The sequence below is a fragment of the Delphinapterus leucas genome, chromosome 1 (assembly GCF_059928025.1).
Source record: "Delphinapterus leucas isolate spDelLeu-1000000601 "Yukka" chromosome 1, BTC_Dleu_Yukka2, whole genome shotgun sequence".
NCBI lineage: Eukaryota > Metazoa > Chordata > Mammalia > Artiodactyla > Monodontidae > Delphinapterus > Delphinapterus leucas.
Window position 1 is genome coordinate 77,057,833 of NC_143129.1, and position 20,176 is coordinate 77,078,008.

Below are 20,176 nucleotides of genomic sequence, written 5' to 3' on the forward strand. Positions count from 1 at the left end.
ATCTACAGGGGGCTGATTATATCATTTATGACACAGAAATGTTGTGAACTATTATGCAATCATTAAAATGAATGGGGCCAATCCTTGTGTACTGAAATGGAAGGAGTCCCAAGATATATTGTTAAGTAAAAGGTAGTAAAGTACAGAACGGTGGAAATGAGATGCTACAATTTGTGTAAAGGAAATAGATAGCTCTGCATTTGCTTGAAAATTATATAGAGAGAATATTACTAGAAAAATACATATAAATTGGTAAATTTTTGCCTCTAAGAAGAAAATTGGGGTGGCAAGGGATAGGGAGGGGTAACATGAGATGACTTTTCACTAAATTATCTTCTTGACTTTCTAAATTTTGTATCATATACACATATTCATTACATATCCAAAAAGTAAGCTGAATTTTTTTAAATGACATCTACAACTCATGGGGATCTTGAGATGCTCCTGACTCTTTCCTGGTCTATGAAGGCTGAAGTTCTCTCCCCTGAGGGCTAAGGAGCCAAGGAGCCGTTGCCACCATAATTCTTGGAAGAGCGGAGAAGAGAACCCAGGAATACAGCTCCCCGGGAGCTTTCATAGCCCCTTCCACATGTGAGGTCACACGTCCCTCAGCAGAGACCATCGCTGTACCCTCTCCATGACCTGGCAACTCCAAGCCACTCCACACCCGTGCTGCCTCCAAATGAATCTTCTAGAAGTTCACCTCTGCTCTTGCCTAAACACTTTAACAGCTTCCACTGTCAACCAATTAAATCTAAACTCTGGGGAGTCTGGCCCAGGCATTAGTATTTTATAATTCTTCAAGTGACTCTAATGTACAGCTCAAATGGAAAGCCATGGCCTTGGAACACTGCTGTCCAATAGAACTTTCTGAGCTAATGGAAATGTTCTGTATCTGCTCTGTCCAATACAGTAGCCAATAGCCACATGAGACCACTGAATACTTAAAGAGTGGCTCATATGACTGAAGAAGGGAATATTTCGTTTTAATTAACTTACATTTAAATAGATATGTTAAAAGAATAGCTTTAGAGAATGAATCCAATGATTCTCACTTTTTAAAAAACAGAGGGGCTTCCCTGGTGGTGCAGTGGTTGGGAGTCCGCCTGCCGATGCAGGGGATGCGGGTTCGTGCCCTGGTCCGGGAAGATACCACATGCCGCGGAGCGGCTGGGCCCGTGAGCCATGGCCACTGAGCCTGCGTGTCCGGAGCCTGTGCTCCGCAACGGGAGAGGCCACAACAGTGAGAGGCCCGTGTACTGCAAAAAAAAAAACAAAAAAAAAACCAGAATCCAGGAGTTCCCTGGTGGTCTAGTGGTTAGGATTCCAGGCCTTCACTGCTGTGGCCCAGGTTCAGTCCCTGCTTGGGGAACTGAGATCCCGCAAGCTGCATGGTGGCCAAAAAAATTAAATAATAAATAAAAATAGAATCCTCTTTAAAAAATATATTTTTCTTATACAGGATATTATACATACAGAAGAGTTATAAAACATAAGCATTTTTAAGAAAACTAGCTAAGGGAATTCCCTGGTGGTCCACTGGTTAGGACACCTCATTCTCACCACCAAGGGCCTGGGTTCAATCCCTGGTCCAGGAACTAAGATCCCACAAGTCTGTTCTAAGCCTGTTCTCAACATCCCCCTTTACAGATGGAAAACTGAGGCACAGAAAGGTTGAGTAACTTGTGGCTGGTCACACGGTTGGTAAGTGGTGGAGTGGGACTCAAACGCAGGTAAATGGGTTCCCAAGCCCATGTGAACACCCACATTCATTGTAGTAGTGCCAGCTTTACCAGCGCATAAGGCTAGTACCTAGAAGCTCACTGCAAAGTAACCCATTTTCTTTAACTAAGTATTACTCAATCGAATCTGATAAATACAGTGATCACTGATTTTATCAAGCATTTACCATGTTCCTGGCTCTATTCAAAGCACTTTAAAATACATTAAATTCATTCAATCCTCATCACAACCCTTTTTACAGACATGGAAAGTGAAACTCACCCATTTCACAGACATGCAAACTGAGACTGGGAGCAGTGAAGTAGGTTTCCTAAAGCAATACAGTGTGTCACAGTGGTGGAGCAGGTACTTAGACCCTGTTATCTCTGACTCTTAACCACTCTGACTCCTTGTAAAATGCATAAAACCATGAATGATTTTTTTTTTTTTTTTTTGCGGTTCACGGGCCTCCCACTGTTGTGGCCTCTCCCGTTGCAGAGCACAGGCTCTGGACGCACAGGCTCAGAGGCCATGGCTCATGGGACCAGCCGCTCCGCGGCATATGGGATCTTCCCAGACCAGGGCATGAACCCATGTCCCCTGCATCGGCAGGCAGACTCTCAACCACTGAGCTACCAGGGAAGCCCATGAATGCTTTTTTATTTTGGGAGGCACCAGTGGGAGGGGCCAATGGAGGCGGTTTTGAAAACCACTGTTCTAAACTTCCCATCCTTCTCTCCTTCATTTTCCAGAAGGGGTAACCAGGCCCAAGAAGTAGTAATGGGAGCAGGTCACACAGCGTTGAGGGCTGGGACCGGAGCCAAGCCCCTCGACTCTCTCTTAGGAGTTAAAGGGAAGGAAGCTGACATTTCCTTTGAAACTAATGAGCAGGTAAGGTTTTCACTCAGATGATCTCCTTTTCACTTTACAATCACACCATAAGGGTAGCTATTTGTATTAGTATTTTTGCAGTGGAAGAAAATTTTGTTTAGAAATTCTAGTTAAGTCATTTGCTAAAAGCAAGTTACAAACAAACACAGATTGTTTCCACTAGACTACATTGCCCCTTCCTCTAGTACTCTAAATTCCACAACCCTACTGCTGTGCCAGTTCCTCCTTCCTGACATGGACAGAAAGAAGTCTGCCACCATCTTCCCTGACCTAGCTCCTCCAGACTCGCTTCACAACCCTAGAGCCAGATCTGCACCCTCAAGCCTTCTCTGCTCTAGGGCCCCAAGTCCACTGTCTGTCTTGAGCTCCCCCACACACAAATGTAGAATCAAGCACCAGCATCAAGGGAATCATCTCACTGAGACATCTGTGAATTGGTTCCAAGCTGGACTAGCAGTCGGGGGCCTGTGACCGAGTGTTTTAGACCTTACTAATCAAATGGAGGTCCAAAGCAGCAGCACCTTGGGTGATGAAATAGAAATGTGGGCACCCCACACCTACTGAGTTAGAATCTGCTTTTTAGGAGGATGCCCAGGTGATTCATTTGCACATTAAAGTCTGCAAAGCGCTGAATTAGACCTGAATCCCAGGGGAAGCAGGTTTATGCCCGCCCCTGTAACTGACCCTCTGTGGCTCTTGGCTTGGTTGTTAGGGGCAGCTGTGAATTGGTTGATGATGTTATTGTAAGGAGAACTTGGATATTAAATTGCAACCAAGGCCTGGGAGATTATTGCAACAAAGGGAACCTTGGTTGTTTTATTGCAACCAGCATCTGCATGGCAGACTGAATGACAGGCCCAAGAGCTTTGTTGCAAAAAGAATTTAAGAAGGCTTATTGCCATCTCCATGCAACAAAGTGGAGAAATGGATAGGAGTCTTTGGTTTAAACTAAATTGGGGTGTGCTAAATTGGAAAGTAGTTTAAAAAACATGTTTGTTGCACTGAAACGGCATATTTATAATACTGGCCTGAACACTAAATAAAAGGAAACCAATTGTGACACTGGATTTACTGAAACATTTCTAAGAACTTGTGACAAGATTCTCTCCTAACAACAATAAGAACAACAAAGAAGGGTATGAGCCTGACAGAATCTGGACTATCACACTGACTGCATTTCAAACTGGAATGCATGGTAGAGTAAACACCAACTGGATCTAGCTGCTCTGTTGCAACAAGTTTGGATTTGCTATTGAAACAAATCGACAAGTCTGTGGCTGAGGGCATGCATGAGGACCTTGCAGAGTGCCCCGCTGTGCCAGCAGCCTGGGGCCTGGAGTGCCTGTGGACAGGGCCAGCCACCTCCTATCACAAGGTGGGATTATGCTGAGAGGCCACATTTTACAAAGGCAACAATTGTGAAATGCATTGCCATGGACATAAGGACAACCAACTGATATGAAGGTCTGCAGGGAGCAAGGTCAGGCCTCAGCTAATGATAAGCAGCCCTTCCATGTCTGTGATGTTGGCAGGAAAGTAATGTGATCCCATCTTACAGTTGAAGAAACTGAGGCTCAGGGAGAAGTTCAGGGGGTAGCCCAAGTTCTCATGACTAGTGAACAGCAGGGTAGGATGTGGATCTGGGCCTTTTGGCTTCATCCTGCGCTTCTTTTTCAGGGAGACTTTGCATATGCTTTGAAGTAGGATCAGGAAACTTGTGGGAAGAAAAACACATATATTTTCTCTCTTCAAACCTAGAATATTTTGTTGCAAAATTTTAAGGATCTGGACATACTATAACGTAAGATCCAAAGAGCTTATTTCTAAGTTACCATAGGTGTCTGGAATTTCGGCAAATCCAAGATCAACAGAGTGACAGCAAATCAAAGATGTAATTACGGCAAAGTCTTGTTTGGCTTAATGGTAAGCGACGTGAATTCAAGTTCTGGCTCTATCAGTTCTTAACATATAACCTAGTCTAAAATGTTGTCTCTGGAATCCGGCAAGCTCACATTCATCCTTTAAGGCCCAACTCAAAAGTCACCACTTTGTGAAGCCTTCCCAGATTTTTCCCCACTCTCACCGCCCCGAGAGAGCTAGTGACTTCACGTTTTATCGATGGTTTGGGATTTACTGGCATTCTACTGTCTCTTCCCACTAGAACAGAGCTCATCTTTGAGGGCTTAACTGGTGGTAAAGCCCAGATCTCTTTTGCCGGGAAGTAGCAGAGAACCGAGACCTGTCTAATGCACATGGAGCGTGGCCACTTTGTGCCACAACCCCTCCGAAGCTTCCTCGATATCGAATTCCACAAAGGCCGTCGTAGGGCGCAATCCCCGACGTTTCGGGAGCCGCCCCACAGACTGTAAGCACGTCGAGGTCCAGGCCAAACCTCTGTGCGCTCAGGGGCGCGGTGCCCAGCTCTCGCCCCGGCGCCCAGCACGCTGCCATGCACTGGGCGCCCAGCAAACATTCGTGGATAGGGATGGAGCCGAGGGCAGGGAGACACTGCGCCTAGACGTCGACAGTTGGCAGCGCCGAAGCCGCAGTTGGGAGCGACCCGAGGGGCCGGGGGAGGGGCGCCAGGCCGCTCCGTCCTGCCGGGCGCCAGCTCCTCCCGGGCGGGCGGGCACCCACCGACAGCGGGCACACAAAGCCTACTCGGCTTGCTCGGCAATCGGCTGCTCACGCCTGTGTCGCCGCGCACCGCCAGGCGGCTCCAGGTTGGGCGTCGGGCAGTGGCAGGCACAGGGCGTCAAGAAGCCGCACTCATCAAACCGCCGCGGGAGGGAGCGCGGAGGAGGGAGGAGGAGGAGTGAGAAAGGGAGGAGGGAGGAGGAGGAGTGGGGACCGGGAGGGGGGTGGAGGAAGAGGCCTCGCGCAGCGGAGGGAGCAATTGAATTTCAAACACAAACAACTGCACGAGCGCGCACCCATCGCGCCGGAGCGTTGCCCCCGATCCGCGCCCGCCCCGTCCGTGCGGCGCGCGGGCGGAGACGCCGTGGCCGCGCCGGAGCCCGGGCCGGGGGCCACCATCGAGGCGGGGGCCGCGCGAGGGCCGGAGCGGAGCGGCGCCGCCACCGCCGCACGCGCAAACTTGGGCTCGCGCTTTCCTGCCCGGCGCGGAGCCCGGGGCGCCCGGAGCCCCGCCATGTCGCGATCCAACCGGCAGAAGGAGTACAAATGCGGGGACCTGGTGTTCGCCAAGATGAAGGGCTACCCACACTGGCCGGCCCGGGTGAGCAGGGCGGCCCGCCGCCCCCTATCCACCTCCAGACTTGGGTTGCATAACACCCGGGAGGGCAAGAGCGCTCCGCGCGGAGGGGGTGGCGGTGGGGGGCGTCTGAGTCCCCGAATCTTTCCCGAGCGACTCAAGCCCACCCGCCGGTTATATAATGGTGGAGGCGGGGTGGTGGGGGTGGTGGTGGCGGCAGCGGCGAACACCTGGCCACACGGCGTCCGCGCGTGGTGGCGTGTGCGCGGCGTGGGGATCTGAGGGCGCCGGTCACTTCCCGGCCCCCGGCTCCGCGTGCTCAGTTCCGCCCCCAGCCCCCATACTCCCAGCGGTTTCGGGCGCGCTGCCTGGGTTTGGGCCAGCAGTGTAACTCCTCCCACCCACCCCCCCAGGCGCCACCGCTACCCCCTTCAGGGACCCCCTTAGAGACCCCCAGTTTCTTCACTGATTGTTACCCCCAGTTCAAACTCTCCTCTTCCTACATTAGATGGTTAAGAAGGATCTCAGCCCTGAAAGACTAGATGGAGGCGGAGTTCGCTTCTAGAAAACTTTGGTTTGGGGCATCCGTAAGAGGTCTGAAGTTGGGAGGGTCGAGGAATCGTTGGGGGGCGGCAGAAGAGGGGATCCGTCTAGCTTGGAAATCACCGGCTAGTACCCTTCACTCCTCAGCTCCACAAAAATATTTCTCCGTGTGCTGCCGACTCAGATTGGGGGCTGAAGGTGGCAGAGCCCTTGTTGGGATTGGGAAGTCCAGTCCAGACTGCCCTGCCTCTTAGTGGAGGTGGGGGGAACCCGAGTTGCTTCTCCTCCCCATTTCTGAGCCTCTCCCGCCAGAACGGCCCAGTCTGCCATGTGGTTTATTCAGCCCGCCAATGTGAGGCGCCCACCCTCCCCCCACCCCAGCACCTGGCCAGGTGGGAGGGTGGGGCCCAAATGCCCAGCCTGGCGCATTCATCATGTTTCGCCTAAGAACTGAGACAGGTGAAGTAAGGAGTAAGGGAGGTTGCCAGAGGGTGCTGGAGGAGGTTGGGGGTGTCACAGGGCACAGTGTCTCTGGCACCTTATTTCAACGTTGGTGTAGAGAGAGGCCTTTGGTATCGGCCCTAGAGTATAGGACTCCTGTAGAGTGTAATCCAAGGGCAGAGAGGAGTAGAGGGAGGGAGTCTTCTGGGCAAGGGGACCAAGTGCAGAACTGCCTTATGGCTGTGGGTTGCTGTTTTCCACATGAGTCTGTGTCTTCATCTGGGCCAGACCCTGCTCTGAGCTTGGGAAGTTGCCCCAGGCTCCCTTGGGTCCTGTTCAGTGTCCAGACCAACTTTGGGGCCACTCCGAGAAAATCCAGGAGACCCTTCCTCACTCAGTACCCTCTCCTGAGGAATATACCTAATCCCATATGCCTTGAGCTCCTTGTTCCCTGAAACTTCTAGATGTCTGGCCTCTGGAATGGGAGTGAAGTACAGAGTGAAGCAGGGCTCTCCCAGCCTCCAGGGCCTCCTAGGGGACTTGGTTTTGGGGGGTGGGGGGCAGTGTGAGGAAGCAGCCACAGACAGCCTTGTGTGTGCATGTATGTGTGTGGTGTGTGAACACTCATGTACTTTACCCTGCACCTTTGATCCATCTGGCTTCTTGGTCCAGATGCCAAGGTCCTGGTGGGCAGGGCAAGAACTGAACACAGGTCTCTACTGCTTCTACCTCCTGGGGGTGGGACAAAGTCCAGAGACTGGGGAGGGGGCTCAGCTGGAATGGGGGTTGTAGGGAACCCCTTCAGGCTGCAGGGAAGAGAGAAAGGGGGGCCCATGCAGACCCACACTGGCCCCTGTGAAGAAGGCCTTCAGGTTTCTGGTAGCCTTTGGAGTGAGGGCAGTGCCTGGGACTGGGGGTGCTGTCCATTTCCTCTGTTCACCCTAGGCCTCCAGGACAGGAGGGCGGGACAGGGAGGCAGTCTCTTGCTCTGTTGAGGCCTGGGCCCTTTAGATAAAGTTCGGGTTGGGGGAGGGAGATCAGACTGGATCCCAAAGAGATAGGACCCCACCCTTTGCCTGTGCTCTGGGTCTTGATTCTGAAAATTGGAGAGAGTGGTACACCCAAGGTTGTTATCTTCCAAATACCTCACCATCCTTGGGTGCTGTCTAAGTCTTGTGAGTGGCAGAGCCTGAAGGGGGGCCTGGCTTCTGCTGAGATGGAGGAGGAGTAGGGGGGCCTCGCTGACTGCTCCATCTAATAGGCAACCAGAGTCCTCAGCCATGGTGAAGGCCACTGTGTGGGCTTTCCTTCCTCAGCCCCTGCTTCTGGGGAGGATGGCTGACTCTGGGCGAGACTGGAACAGCCCAGTGCTTGGAGAGTTCAGCCAGAGGGACCACGTGGTAGGCAAGACCTGCCTGGAAGGATGGTGTGACTCCATCTTAACCTTCTCTTTTCCTCTTCCTCCTGCCAGACTTCCTGGGGGATCTCCAAGCACTTAACAGTTAACCTCCAAGACTCAGGGATTTTCCCCCTGAGGTTCCTTCCTCCTTTCTCCACTTCCTGTTTCACAGTCCCAGGAAACCTGAGCAGCCAGAGGGCCTCGCCCATCTGTCCTCCCTCTGCCCTTCCCCCACATCCAGGCACCACCTTCTCTTTTCTGCCTCTTGGGCTTGCCACACTTTCCTGACCCCCAACTGTCTCCTGCCCCACATTTTACGGTTCATGGGTCAGGTTGGGCCTGGGTCTTGGGTGTGGTGGTCAGAACCCTGGCTGGCAGTCACGGTGGGCTTAGCCTTCTCTGCTGCCTTTCTATGTGCTGAGCTGGCACCCCTGGGCCTGGATTTGGCATGAGGCTGGGGGAGAGGTGTTCAGTCCTCTCTCCCCACTCCTCACCTGGGTACTTCAGGCCTTAGAAGGTGCCCTGGGCTCTGGCAGGATGGGACTTGTGCTCAGGCCTGTGTGATGGAATGAGGCACGTGCAGTGGGCAGAGGGTGGGAGTGGATGAGCCCCAGGTGGGGGGGGGGGGGGGTGGGGGTGGGGGTGGGGAAGTAACTTGCCAGGATTCCTGGAATGGCTGAGAAGTAGCAGAGCCCCCTCCCCTGTTGGCCAGTGGAGGAGGTGCAGTGGGGTACCCAGCACTCATCTGGCCCCACCCTGACCCACTTAGCTTTGACTCACTTGTTCTGAGTCACAACCTGGATATAAAGGCACCACCTGGGAGACACATGTCTGTATTGGGAGTACAGGCCTCCCCTGAGACTCATATCCTCTATGTCGTCGACGAAGAACCTCCCTTCACTTCCAATTGCAGAAAGACATTTCCTTTGTGGCTTGAAGGATGAAGGGTCCACTAGGGAAGGAATGTCTCCCCTTTTTGGGGTAAGGGGTTGGGAATTCCATTAAGTAAAAGGAGCACGCCTCTCCTGGTCCTTCCCCCACGGTTGCCTACACTCGAGGTGAGGTGGGATTGGGGTGGCTTTATGCTTTGGGGGTAGATGCCCATCTGCCCAGGCCCCTGGCCTCCCTCTTTCCTCTTTCCTCTCGACCTACCCTTTATCTGGCTAGAAGTCAGCAGGGCGGGTATATCTGGTGTGTCCCGTTCTGTCTATTTTTAATTCCCATCCATTCTTTGGTTTCTCCCCCGCCCCTGAGGCTGGGCAGCTGGTGGCCTCCTGGATCCCCTGTCACAGCGTTCAGCTACCTCTCTTTGAGTTTGCTTCCCACGGGAAAGAGACTGACGGGCAGAGCGCTGCTTTGCCTGGTCTGAGCTCCTTGAGAGGACCTCATGTCTCCTGTTTCTGACCCCTTCACTCACCATCCCCCCTTTCCTGAGCCTCAGTTTCTCCCTTTTCATCACATGTTTCCTACAAGCCTGTTAACGTCCTGGCTCAAGTGTGGCACTGAAAATGCAGAGCCCAAAGTAGTTCCCAGCTGGGACCCTTAGATATTCCCCACCACCACCACCCCCCCCCCCCCCGTCCTCTTTCCTGGTGCACAAAGATCCACCAAGAAGAGGCCTAGGAAAGAGCTTTTGCTATTATTGTCCTATGCCTGTCTCCTGGGATCTCTAAGCCCTGGAGGCCCTCATTTTATTTTTTGCTTCCCCCTGTGAGAGGAGGGTGGGGAGCTAGCAACAGGACCCAGGTATCCTAGCAGAGGACTGGCTCCTCCTTTGCCCACACCCCAGCTCTGCCTTCCTGAGAAGGGCCCTCAGCCCTCAGCCCTAGCTGTGGTTTCAGGCACAGCCAGGGACCCAGGTGCCAGACTCCGGGCTTGGGGGTGGGGTGTGTGTTGGTGTCCCCTCCTCCCCAATCTGGAGAGAGGGCCTGGGGGGGAGGGGCAGTCACATTCCTGGTTGCTGAGTGGCCCCGGGGGCGGGGTTGGGTTGTCATGGCGATGGGGATTGAGCTGGGGTGGGGGACAGCGTGCCTTTCCACCCCCAGCTCTCACACCCCAGTGTCTTCCCGATTGTGGGGAGGGCCCAGTTTGTGCTGAGCCTTCCTGGGGGGGAGGGGCTGGACCTCTGTCCCCAGAGGCCACAGGGCAAGGGGGGAGGTGCTCAGGAGCTTGAAGACTCCATGTCTGGAGCAAGATGCCCCTCAGATTCTTGCTCAGGTTTCACCCCATCTCCTGGGTGTGTCTCAGCTTATTTCCATCCAGCTAGGCTCCCTGTCTCCCCAGGCCCCCAGTCAGGCACTCTGTCCTAGTCTCTGTGTGTTTAATCACTGCCTTGGCCTGTCTGTCTCTTTCCTATCTGCACCCCGGGCCCCAGCCAACATGGCCACCTGGCCTCTGTCCGGTGGGAAGCCCGGCCGCTAGGGCTGCTGCAAGTGTTGCTGGGAGTTGTAGTCCTCTTCCCCCGTCCCCCACACCCCCTCCCCCCCCCCCCCCCCCCCCGGCAGCTCAGCTTGGCCTGGGCTTCCAGGGCCTGATCTGGGAGAGGCTATCTGGACCACTGCCTCTCACCATTTCCCTGACCTCAGACCGCTGCACCTTCTCCACCACAGCATCCCTTATGCCCCCAGGACATTTGAGGCAGAGGATCAAGTCAGGAGCTCTAGTTCTGAAATCTGGCCCTCACTAACTTGTCCTGTCATCTTGGGTAAATCACTTTTCTTTTCTGGGCCTCAGTTTCCTTGTCTGTAAAATAAGAGAGTCTGACTACATGACATGACTTTCAGAGAGTTCCCCAGAAGTCCTGGAGCTGCTACTGATGGGGGATTTTGAATAGGCAGCCCCTTGGCCTCACCTCTCCACTTCAGTCAGAGCAGGCTGCTTCTGTCTGTTTCATAGAGTCATTCAGCGTATCTTCACTGTGCACTCAGTGGGTGCTAGGCACTGTGTTGGACTTATAAACAGACCTCTGTTCTCGGGGCAGGTATAGTCCACGTAGACGTCAAGCAAATGGTAACATGAAGAACTGTAAAACTAGACTTGTGAAAAGCACACTGTGAAGGAGAGGTGCTGAGAGTTTTATCTGGGAAGGCAACCAGGTTGGGAGAGATGGGGAAGCTTTCTGGAGGAAGTGATGATGGGGCTGAGGTGGGAAGGCTGATCAGGAGTTACTATAGGAGACTGAAAGGTCAGTGTGGCTGGAGCAGAGAGCAGAGGGGCAGCGTACTGGGGAGAGAATGATGATATCGAGCACATATGCGGGACGTACTACATTATGGTCATTTAATCCTTACAACGCTATGGTTTAAGTACTGTGACCATCTCCATTTTACAGTTGAGAAAATTGAGGTTCTGTCAGTTGCCCAAGCTCATACAAATACTGTTGGCAGCATTGGAATTCAGACCTTGACATTACGGACAATGGTGAACAGGTGGGCCCTAGAGTCCTGAAAAGCCACCCGAAGGTTCCTAGCAGGGGAAATGAAATGCTCAGACCCACACTTGGAAAGGCCCCCTCTGGCTGCAGTGTGGAGAATGAGTTGTAGTGGGGCAAGAATGGAGACTGAGAGAAGAGAGGGAGGCTGTGGTTTCAGTCCGGGCAAGAGGGGACAGTGGTTGGACCAGGGTGATGGCAAAGACGTGGAGCTTTATGGGCAGGATCTGTTTATGGACGCTGTTTGGTTTGTGAAAGAGAGGCGGGGATTCTGCTGGGCTTTTATGCCTGACTTCTTTTGGACAAAGTCACACTGCTAAAAATGGTTCAGAAACCCCTTTGGTGAACTCCTGGGTCCCTCTCAGTCTGATTTTTCACAGATGTGCCTTAGAGATCAGCCCCTTAACCCCTACCCTCCGGCCCCAAATTCGTGACCTCAAGACTCCAGCTCACGCTCACTTTACTCATCTTGCTCTCAGATTGACGAGATGCCTGAGGCTGCCGTGAAATCAACAGCCAACAAATACCAAGTCTTTTTTTTCGGGACCCACGAGACGTGAGTGAGGGGGCAGAGGCGGGGAGGGCCACGGGGGGACCACTTTGGGGAAAGAGCAGTGGTGACGGCACGCCTTCCCTATGGGGCTGCGCAGCTCAGATGCGGTGAGGGACTCGAGAGCACAGTCTCCCATCTCTCACCAGGGCATTCCTGGGCCCCAAAGACCTCTTCCCTTACGAGGAGTCCAAGGAGAAGTTTGGCAAGCCCAACAAACGGAAAGGGTTCAGCGAGGGGCTGTGGGAGATCGAGAACAACCCTACTGTCAAGGCTTCTGGCTACCAGGTGAGCTGCCATCCGCCCCAGAGACCTCCTGGAAAGCGGGTGTGGCCATAGGTGCCGGGAGCCCCTGGGCCCACATGTGATGCTTCAGGAACAGACACCAACACCAGGGCTTTCAGAGTAGGAGCTCGTGGGGTGGGGGGTTGGGGGAGGCTTCTTGCAGAGGGGAAGGGGTTCCGGGTGTGTGATGTAGCTGTGGTCAGGGGCCACCTGTTAGACAGCGCCTGGGGGGGCAGGAACAGGATGGAGGCGGTAAGTGGGGACAGGCCTTTGGCAGGCCCAGTGTGAGTATAGGATGTGGCCTTAACTCTTTCCACAAAGGCTTCCAGGAGGAGGTGCTCGTGAGCCGGGCAGGATGAGGCGGGAGGGTGGGGGGCGGGGGTTGGCGGGGAAAGGGTCCCAGCTCCCTCTGGGAGAAGTTGACCCGAGGTTTTGCCTCCTGCTCCAGCCCTCCCCCCTCCTGCACAGAGCCCTGCCTGCCCGGCCAGTGGGTTTACCCCGGGGCTAATCCGACAGAGGTGGGTCTCAAATCACTTGTGAGACTGGGCACCTGGGTGGGGGCGGGGGAGAGGTGGGAGAAGGAAGGAGTGAGTGGCCGAGGGAGGGGTCTGGGGAGGGGGCCCAGCGTGGCAGTCGCTGGTGCCACTCAGCCTTTGCTGTCTCCGCCGCAGTCCTCCCAGAAAAAGAGCTGTGTGGAAGAGCCCGAGCCCGAAGCCACCGAGGGTGATGGCGATAAGAAGGGGAATGCCGAAGGTAGCAGTGATGAGGAAGGGAAGCTGGTCATTGATGAGCCGACCAAGGAGAAGAATGAGAAGGGGGCGCTGAAGAGGAGAGCGGGAGACCTGCTGGAGGTAACTGCCCCCTACCTGGGGCCTCGGAGCAAGGCTCCTAGTCTGAGGAGGGAAGTTACGACTTTTTCAGGGAGTGCCCGCCTGAGAGACAGACTCAGCCCCTAGTTTTGGGGAGTCCCTTGCTGAGAAGATGGGACACAGGAGACCTCTCCGCTAGCAGAGGGCTGGAGGACTGTGGGTCTGCCTAGGAAGGAGAGCCTCTGGGGAAAGGAGGGGGAGGCTGGTGTCCTCCCTCTCTAGCCTCAACCCACCTCATCTCTGCTAACCGTGCCCAGGACTCCCCCAAACGTCCCAAGGAGACAGAAGACCCCGAAGGGGAGGAGAAGGAAGGGGCCACCTTGGAGGGTGAGAGGCCCGTTCCAGTGGAGGCGGAGAAGAACAGCACCCCCTCGGAGCCGGGCTCTGGCCGGGGGCCTCCTCAGGAGGAAGAAGAGGAGGAAGAAGAGGAAGAGGCTGCCAAGGAAGATGCTGAGGCCCCGGGCATCAGAGATCATGAGAGGTGAGTGAGCCCCCTGCCCCTCGGCAGCTGGGCTGGGAGGGCCCAGCCACCTGCTGAGAGGAGGAGGAGGAGGGCCTGTAGCAGTCAGCCTCCAGGGAGGCAGGGTGGGCTCTCCCAGGAGGCCGGCACTGGCTGGGGCCCGGCCAGGCCAAGGCCACACCATTAACCCTTCTCCCCTCCAACCCTCCCCCGCAGCCTGTAGCCACCAATGTTTCAAGAGGAGCCCCCGCCCCGTTCCTGCTGCTGTCTGGGTGCTACTGGGGAAACTGGCCATGGCCTGCAAACTGGGAACCCCTTCCCCACCCCAACCCACTCTCCTCTTCCACTCACTCTCCCCCTTCTGAGCTCAGACCCTGGAGATTGACCCGGATGGGGCAGGCCACCTGGCCCTCACCTCCATGTCCCCACACCCCTGTGACCTGAGTCAGGTCCATGTCTTCTGCTCTGTGGGATGAGATGAGGCCACTGTGTCCCTCCCTGCCTGGAGCTGTTTCCCAGTGTATTTGTTAGGGCCTGGACTGGCTATTTCCATCTTCTGACACCCCTCTCGCCCTTCCCCGGGCATTCTAGACCTCTGGGTTGGTTGGGATCAGGGCTATGAGTGGAAGGGATGGAGTATAAGTAGCACGGTGGGCTTCTGGGGCCTGGGAGGGGCAATCTTCAAGTTGGGGTGGGGGAGTGGGCAAGAGGATGGCATCCTGTCCCTTCCTCCCACACCTGTTCTCCCAGCTACCTGGATTCAGGGAAAGTGGGACAGCTTGTGGGAGAGGGGCTCCCTTCAATAAATCCTTGATGGTTGACAATGCCCCTTCTCTTACGCCAACCCTAGGTGTTATGGGAGTTACAGTTTATCATCAAAAGATTTGGGGTCTTCCAAGTTCTTTGGGTCAAGGACCTGAGATCTGAAGGGTTAACTTCACCCAGCTCCTATGGGAGTGTTGAGGAGTATCCATCCACCTTTAGACCTCAGGCCAGAGATGGGATGCCCTGGGGAGACCCTTAGCTGCCCTTTTCCCTCTCCCCACAGTGCTCAAGGCCAGCCTACAGTCACATACGTCACCCAGATATAAAGGAAAAGACACATTTTTTAGGAAATGTTTTTAATAAAAGAAAATTACAAAAAAAAAAATTTTAAAGACCCCCCCCATCCCTTTGTGTGCCCCCCACTCTGCTCCTTTCTTCCCCACTGTTGCCCCCATTTCTGAGGTGCACTTGGAGGCTCCCCTTCTGTTTGGGGCTGATGACTTTTCTTGTTGTAGTTGGGGCTTTGGTGTTCCTTCTGGTGTCATTTCCCATCCACATATCCTCACCTGGTCCCCTCAGTGTTGTCACCAGATCCAATTTGTAACCCACTGAGAGGCCAGAGGGAAATAAGCGCCCTCTCCCAACCTCTTTCTAGTGGTCTATTTGGCTCTTCCGTCTCTCGTCTCTTTCACCCTTGCCCCCCTCCCTTGGGCTCTGATGAAAAATTGCTGACTGTAGCTTTGGAAGTTTAGCTCTGAGAACCGTAGATCATTTCAGTTCTAGGAAAATAAAACCCATTGATTACTACATTGGATTTTGACTGATTCTTTGGGGGTGTATTGGTTAACTGATGGTGCAGGGGAATGGGAAAGGGAATGCAAATGATTTCCAAATCCACTTTTCAGATTGAGGTAAGGTGTGCCAGCCTTCTCCATTCTCAGTCTGTTAGAGATATCTAAAATTCTACATGAGGGCAAAGTCACAGAATACGGTGCCCAGTATTCTACTTCTGCCCAGCCACTGTTTAACACAGTTTCCCCCATAAGCACCTGGGAGAGTTTTTTTAAAAGTTTGCACAAGAAGTAGGGTGTGGGACTTCCCTGGTGGTCCAATGGGAAAGACTCCCCGCTTCCAGTGCAGGGGACCTGGGTTCGATACCTGGTCAGGGAACTAGATCCCACATGCATGCCACAACTAAGAACTCCACATGCCACAACGAAGATCCCACGTGCTGCAACTGAGACACGGTGCAGCCAAAATAAATAAATATTTAAAAAAAGAAGAGGTAGGTTGTGAGAGGTGACAGTACCAGTCACAGCTCACGATGGCCAGGGAAGTTAGGGTGTTGGGGCTGGTTGTAGAAACAACTTTGACCCTCAAGGGCAAAGCCAGGGATGCCCGCTACTGATAACGGTGTTGAGGGTCGGGGAGGTTGATAGCATGGAATCCTCCCAATACTCCTGAATTAAGTGGAATGGCTGGATTAGATCCTCTCAGGTTTCTTTCAGTCTGACATTTTGTGACTAGATCATCGACTGGCATTGGAAGGGCCCACGTTTCTATCCCTTAGTTTAGAAAGCCTATGACACTTTCTTCACTGCCTTGGCTCCCTCCAGCAGAGGGCGGGCGGGGAGAGTATTGACTGTAGCCTCACTAGAAAGCAAGGCTCTCTGCTTTGAAGAAGCCGCAATCACCTAGAAAATGGAGCCGTCGTCTCTAGTAACTACAATTCCCAGCGGCCTCCACGCAGAGCACGTGCAGGAATGTGCCAGGCGCGATAGCATATTCCGCTTTGCCTTCAATTCCCGACGTGCTTCACGGTGCTCTTAGGCTTCCTAGATTTCCTACAAGGCCAAATTTCCTGTTTCTCGCTTGCTTTGCAGCAGCGGACTACAACTCCCAGCATGCAGAGAGGCTAGATTATCGTTGCGCGTCCACTGTACCATTAGACTACTTTTCCCAGAAAGCCGGGGGACGCGGTGGGGCGGGGCTTAGGTCCCACGTGCAGAAGGGACTGGCGGAGGCTCCGGGGCTCAGCGGGAAGCGGAGGTGAGAACAGCGTGGCCCGGACGTTTTGGCAACTCTGGGCTGGTCCGGGAGCGGGAGCGGGAAGAGCCTTCTTTGACCCTGGCATGGCTCAGTCGCTTCGTCCGAGGTCTCCCTGCTTCGGAAGCTCGGAGCGGGTGGTTGCTGAAGACTGCTGGGGGATGGACATCACCCGTACCTAAGATGGGGCCGGCGGGGCCTTTGGAGCCGGGGTCTGAGGGAGCAGACGCTCTACCTCACTACCTAGCACGGCGCCCCAGAGCGCGCCATGAAAGCCCTGCTGCGGAAGGGCACCAGCCTCTCCAGGGTTTGGAGGGAAAAAAGGAAAACATCTAGGGGGCTGGCTTCTGGGATCTCCTCCCAGAGCTTCAGATCTTGAATAGCTGAGGTTAAGGGACGTCTTGCAGCAATCACGCAGGAGTCTCGGGTCTTAAGATTGTCTTTTTTGAGGGCCGCACTGCGCGGCCTGCGGAATCTTAGTTCCCCCACCAGGGTTGGAACCCGTGCCCCCTACAGTCCTTCAGTGGAAGCGCAAAGTCTTAAGCACTGGACCGCCAGAGAATTCTGCTTCTATCAAGTCATGAACTAGGGCAAGTCTCCAGCTCTCAGGGCCTTGGTTTCCTCGTCTCCTGTCAACCTCCCGCGGAGAGCAGTGTGAAGATCAAATGCTGGGAATAGTGAAGTTCCCAGCATTAGACCTGTCACATAGTAGTGCTCCCTAAGCATTTTTTGATTCTGAATGGGAACACCAAGGCCCTTAACATTCATCCAGCATTAATTAAAAATAATATTAGGTTTTTTCCATATTGAGAAGTATAGAGAAGAGAAATGACCTGATATCTCACTGTTCAGATAAACCAGCTGATGTATTATTTTAAAGGTACGTGGTTAGAAAATGCAAACGTTATGGAAAGGAACAAGATGAAAAGTAATAGCCCTCCCAAACTTCCTTATCTCCAAAACAAGTACTTTATTTGTTCCCTGTTGCCTTCTTGTAAATATTTATGTCTGTGATAGAATATATATTTTTTAATTTACCCAAAAAAGGATACTATCCACATGATTCTGTACCTTGCTTTGTTAAAATGTTAAAAATAACTCGAATGACAGAAACAACCCTGTAAAGTTTTATGGATGATGAAACTGAAGCTCAGAAGTTGCCTAGGGTCACAGAATAAGTTGATGGTGGAGCGGGGACTAGAACCCAGGTCGTCTGATTCCCAGTCCAGAGCTTTTAATGTCATTAGAGTGCACTTTAATTGTACTTTGAAGTTAGGCTTTATTCTTAGCTATGAAACAAGGTTAATGGTACCTCCTTCATCAGTTGTCCTTGGGCTTAAATGAGATGATACAGGAAAGCACTTAGCATGGCAACTGGAAGGTAGCAAGTGCTCAGCAAACTGAAGCACTTATTATTTTTGCCCTCAGTTGTCCCACCGCCCCATTGGTTTAGTCCATTATCCAAAATTGGGAGGCTTAGAGTACATACTTAGTTTGGAAATGTAGGACTCTATAATCCTAGAGTCTGGCTCTGGGTCCTTTTCCTTTAGAAAAGCAACTATCTTAGGGAGAAGTGGTTATTTCCTTGATTGAGATTAGGAATTGGACATTTTGTAGGGACATTTTAATCCCAGTTTTTATCTCTGCCACCTGTTTGATTGTTTTACCTTATAACTGCCTGCTTTCTGGCTTTACGCCAGTGTTTTGTCCATTACTTGTTTTCTTTCCATCTTGCTGTTGGTGCATTTATTAAATAACTTTTTATTGAGTACCTACTACATGCCAGGCCCTGCTGGGATCTGCTGGATTCAAGGGTGATCTAGATAACATGGTCCCTGGCCTCAATGAATTTTTGGACTTTGAAGTCAGATATATGTGGCTTTGAATGCTGATTCTCCCACGTAGTAGCTTTATGACCATTGACAAGTCACTTAACTTCTCTGAGTCTCTATCGTCATCTGTAAAGCGAAGATAATATCTTGTGAGGATTCAGTAAGATCAAGTCCATTGAGCCATGAAGTAAGTGCTTAAGAAAATGTTGCTTCCCTTGTTTCTTTGCCCCTTTCTTTCTGTCCTACCCCAGAGCCGACTAGGAAGATTTCTGGGTCTTTCACCGGCCAGGGGATTTCTCACAGTCTCCAGCCATGCGGCTCTCTGCTCTGCTGGCCTTGGCATCCAAGGTCACTCTGCCTCCCAATTACCGCTATGGGATGAGCCGCCCAGGCTCCTTGTCAGACAAGAAGAAGAATCCTCCAGGGACTAGGCGGCGCCCGGTGGCTGTGGAACCTATCTCTGATGAAGACTGGCATCTGTTCTGTGGGGACAGGGTGAGAATCTCAGATGGGGTAGGGTGGCGGGGTGCTCCTGGGCAAGGATCTCCTTCCCTGACGGTCATCTCTTCCCACAGGTAGAGATCCTAGAAGGCAAGGACGCTGGGAAGCAAGGCAAAGTGGTTCAAGTTATCCGGCAGCGAAACTGGGTGGTCGTGGAGGGGCTGAATACAGTAAGTGAAGAGTGAGGATGGCGATGCTCAGGAAGCCTGTGCCATCCGTCCCTGTCCACTAAGAGCAGCACAGGGAGGCCAGAGACTGGCTGAGGGGATGGTGAGACAACTGAACCTTCTGCTTTTCAACTTGAATGCTCTGAGTTGTGGTAGACAAGCCCCCTTCTCACCTCCTGGGTTCTGATAGCCCCCTCCTCTTTTGGACAGCATTATCGTTATGTTGGCAAGACCGTGGATTACCGGGGAACCATGATCCCCAGCGAAGCACCCTTGCTCCACAACCAGGTCAAACTTGTGGATCCTGTGGACAGGCAAGCACATGGGGCTCTGGTCAGAGGGTTTCTTGCCCTCTGAGTCCACACAGCTGTTGACCATGTTTATCCAAAGGGGAATGGTGGGTTGGATGTGCTGAAAATTGAGAGGGGCCATCCATGACCCCCCATAGGAAACCCCAGTGCAGGGGTAGCAGAGAAACAAGATGGTGACCTTAGTGTCCTTAGTCATTGACTTTCGGGTTGGAACATAGGAGGGAGACCTAACTCCCTGGCTGGCCTCACTTCTTCTATCCCCTAGGAAACCCACTGAGGTGGAGTGGAGATTCACTGAGGCAGGAGAGCGGGTACGAGTCTCCAGAAGATCAGGAAGAATTATCCCTAAACCTGAATTTCCCAGAGCTGATGGCATCGTCCCTGAAACATGGATTGGTGAGGCTGGGTGAGGCGGCAAGAAGTGGGGGGGGGTGGGAGGAGTGGGAGTAAGGGATGTTAAGAAGCCCTCCCACCCATCTTCTTTTCTCTGGCTCAATAGGTGGCCCCAAAGACACATCAGTGGAAGATGCTCTAGAAAAAACCTATGTGCCCCGTCTAAAGACACTGGAGGAGGAGGTGATGGAGGCGATGGGGATCCAGGAGACTCGGAGACATAAGAAAGTCTATTGGTATTGAGTCTGGGGAGAGCTGCTTCTCCCCTCCTTGCCTTAACCTTGAAGATTGGGGCCACCTCTTCTTCAGACTCTAATAAAGAGCCTTGGGTCCTCCGTGTGCAGCTGCTGTCTTTTG

At 53.1% G+C, this 20,176-nt stretch overlaps 2 protein-coding genes across 5 annotated transcripts; both read left to right on the plus strand.

Moving 5' to 3' along the window:
* The first annotated feature begins 5,463 nt into the window (after positions 1 to 5,463).
* Positions 5,464 to 15,376, plus strand: HDGF (heparin binding growth factor). Of its 4 annotated transcripts, none has more exons than XM_089913506.1 (6): positions 5,464 to 5,851; positions 12,120 to 12,196; positions 12,322 to 12,478; positions 13,147 to 13,326; positions 13,602 to 13,825; positions 14,021 to 15,376. In XM_089913506.1, the coding sequence occupies exons 1-6, from the start codon at positions 5,765 to 5,767 to the stop codon at positions 14,025 to 14,027; spliced, it is 732 nt and encodes a 243-aa protein (XP_089769632.1). In that variant the 5' UTR covers positions 5,464 to 5,764; the 3' UTR covers positions 14,028 to 15,376. The 4 variants fall into 4 exon arrangements, with proteins under 4 accessions (XP_089769632.1, XP_022415189.1, XP_089769643.1 ...); XM_022559481.3 differs by having other exon boundaries at positions 5,467 to 5,851; positions 12,340 to 12,478; XM_089913517.1 differs by lacking the exon at positions 5,464 to 5,851 and adding an exon at positions 8,871 to 9,268.
* A 1,110-nt stretch (positions 15,377 to 16,486) lies between these two features.
* MRPL24 (mitochondrial ribosomal protein L24) lies at positions 16,487 to 20,154 on the plus strand. The gene is made up of 6 exons (XM_022559400.2): positions 16,487 to 16,618; positions 18,699 to 18,942; positions 19,023 to 19,118; positions 19,326 to 19,429; positions 19,692 to 19,822; positions 19,926 to 20,154. The coding sequence occupies exons 2-6, from the start codon at positions 18,760 to 18,762 to the stop codon at positions 20,060 to 20,062; spliced, it is 651 nt and encodes a 216-aa protein (XP_022415108.1). The 5' UTR covers positions 16,487 to 16,618; positions 18,699 to 18,759; the 3' UTR covers positions 20,063 to 20,154.
* Positions 20,155 to 20,176: the final 22 nt, after the last annotated feature.

Coding starts and splice junctions, on each gene's coding strand:
- HDGF (XM_089913506.1), top strand. CDS start 5,765: ATGTCGCGATCCAACCGGCAGAAGGAGTACAAATGCGGGGACCTGGTG. Junction 5,852..12,119: donor ACCCACACTGGCCGGCCCGG/GTGAGCAGGGCG, acceptor TCTTGCTCTCAG/ATTGACGAGATGCCTGAGGC. Junction 13,327..13,601: donor GAGCGGGAGACCTGCTGGAG/GTAACTGCCCCC, acceptor AACCGTGCCCAG/GACTCCCCCAAACGTCCCAA.
- MRPL24 (XM_022559400.2), top strand. CDS start 18,760: ATGCGGCTCTCTGCTCTGCTGGCCTTGGCATCCAAGGTCACTCTGCCT. Junction 18,943..19,022: donor ATCTGTTCTGTGGGGACAGG/GTGAGAATCTCA, acceptor CTCTTCCCACAG/GTAGAGATCCTAGAAGGCAA. Junction 19,119..19,325: donor TCGTGGAGGGGCTGAATACA/GTAAGTGAAGAG, acceptor TCTTTTGGACAG/CATTATCGTTATGTTGGCAA.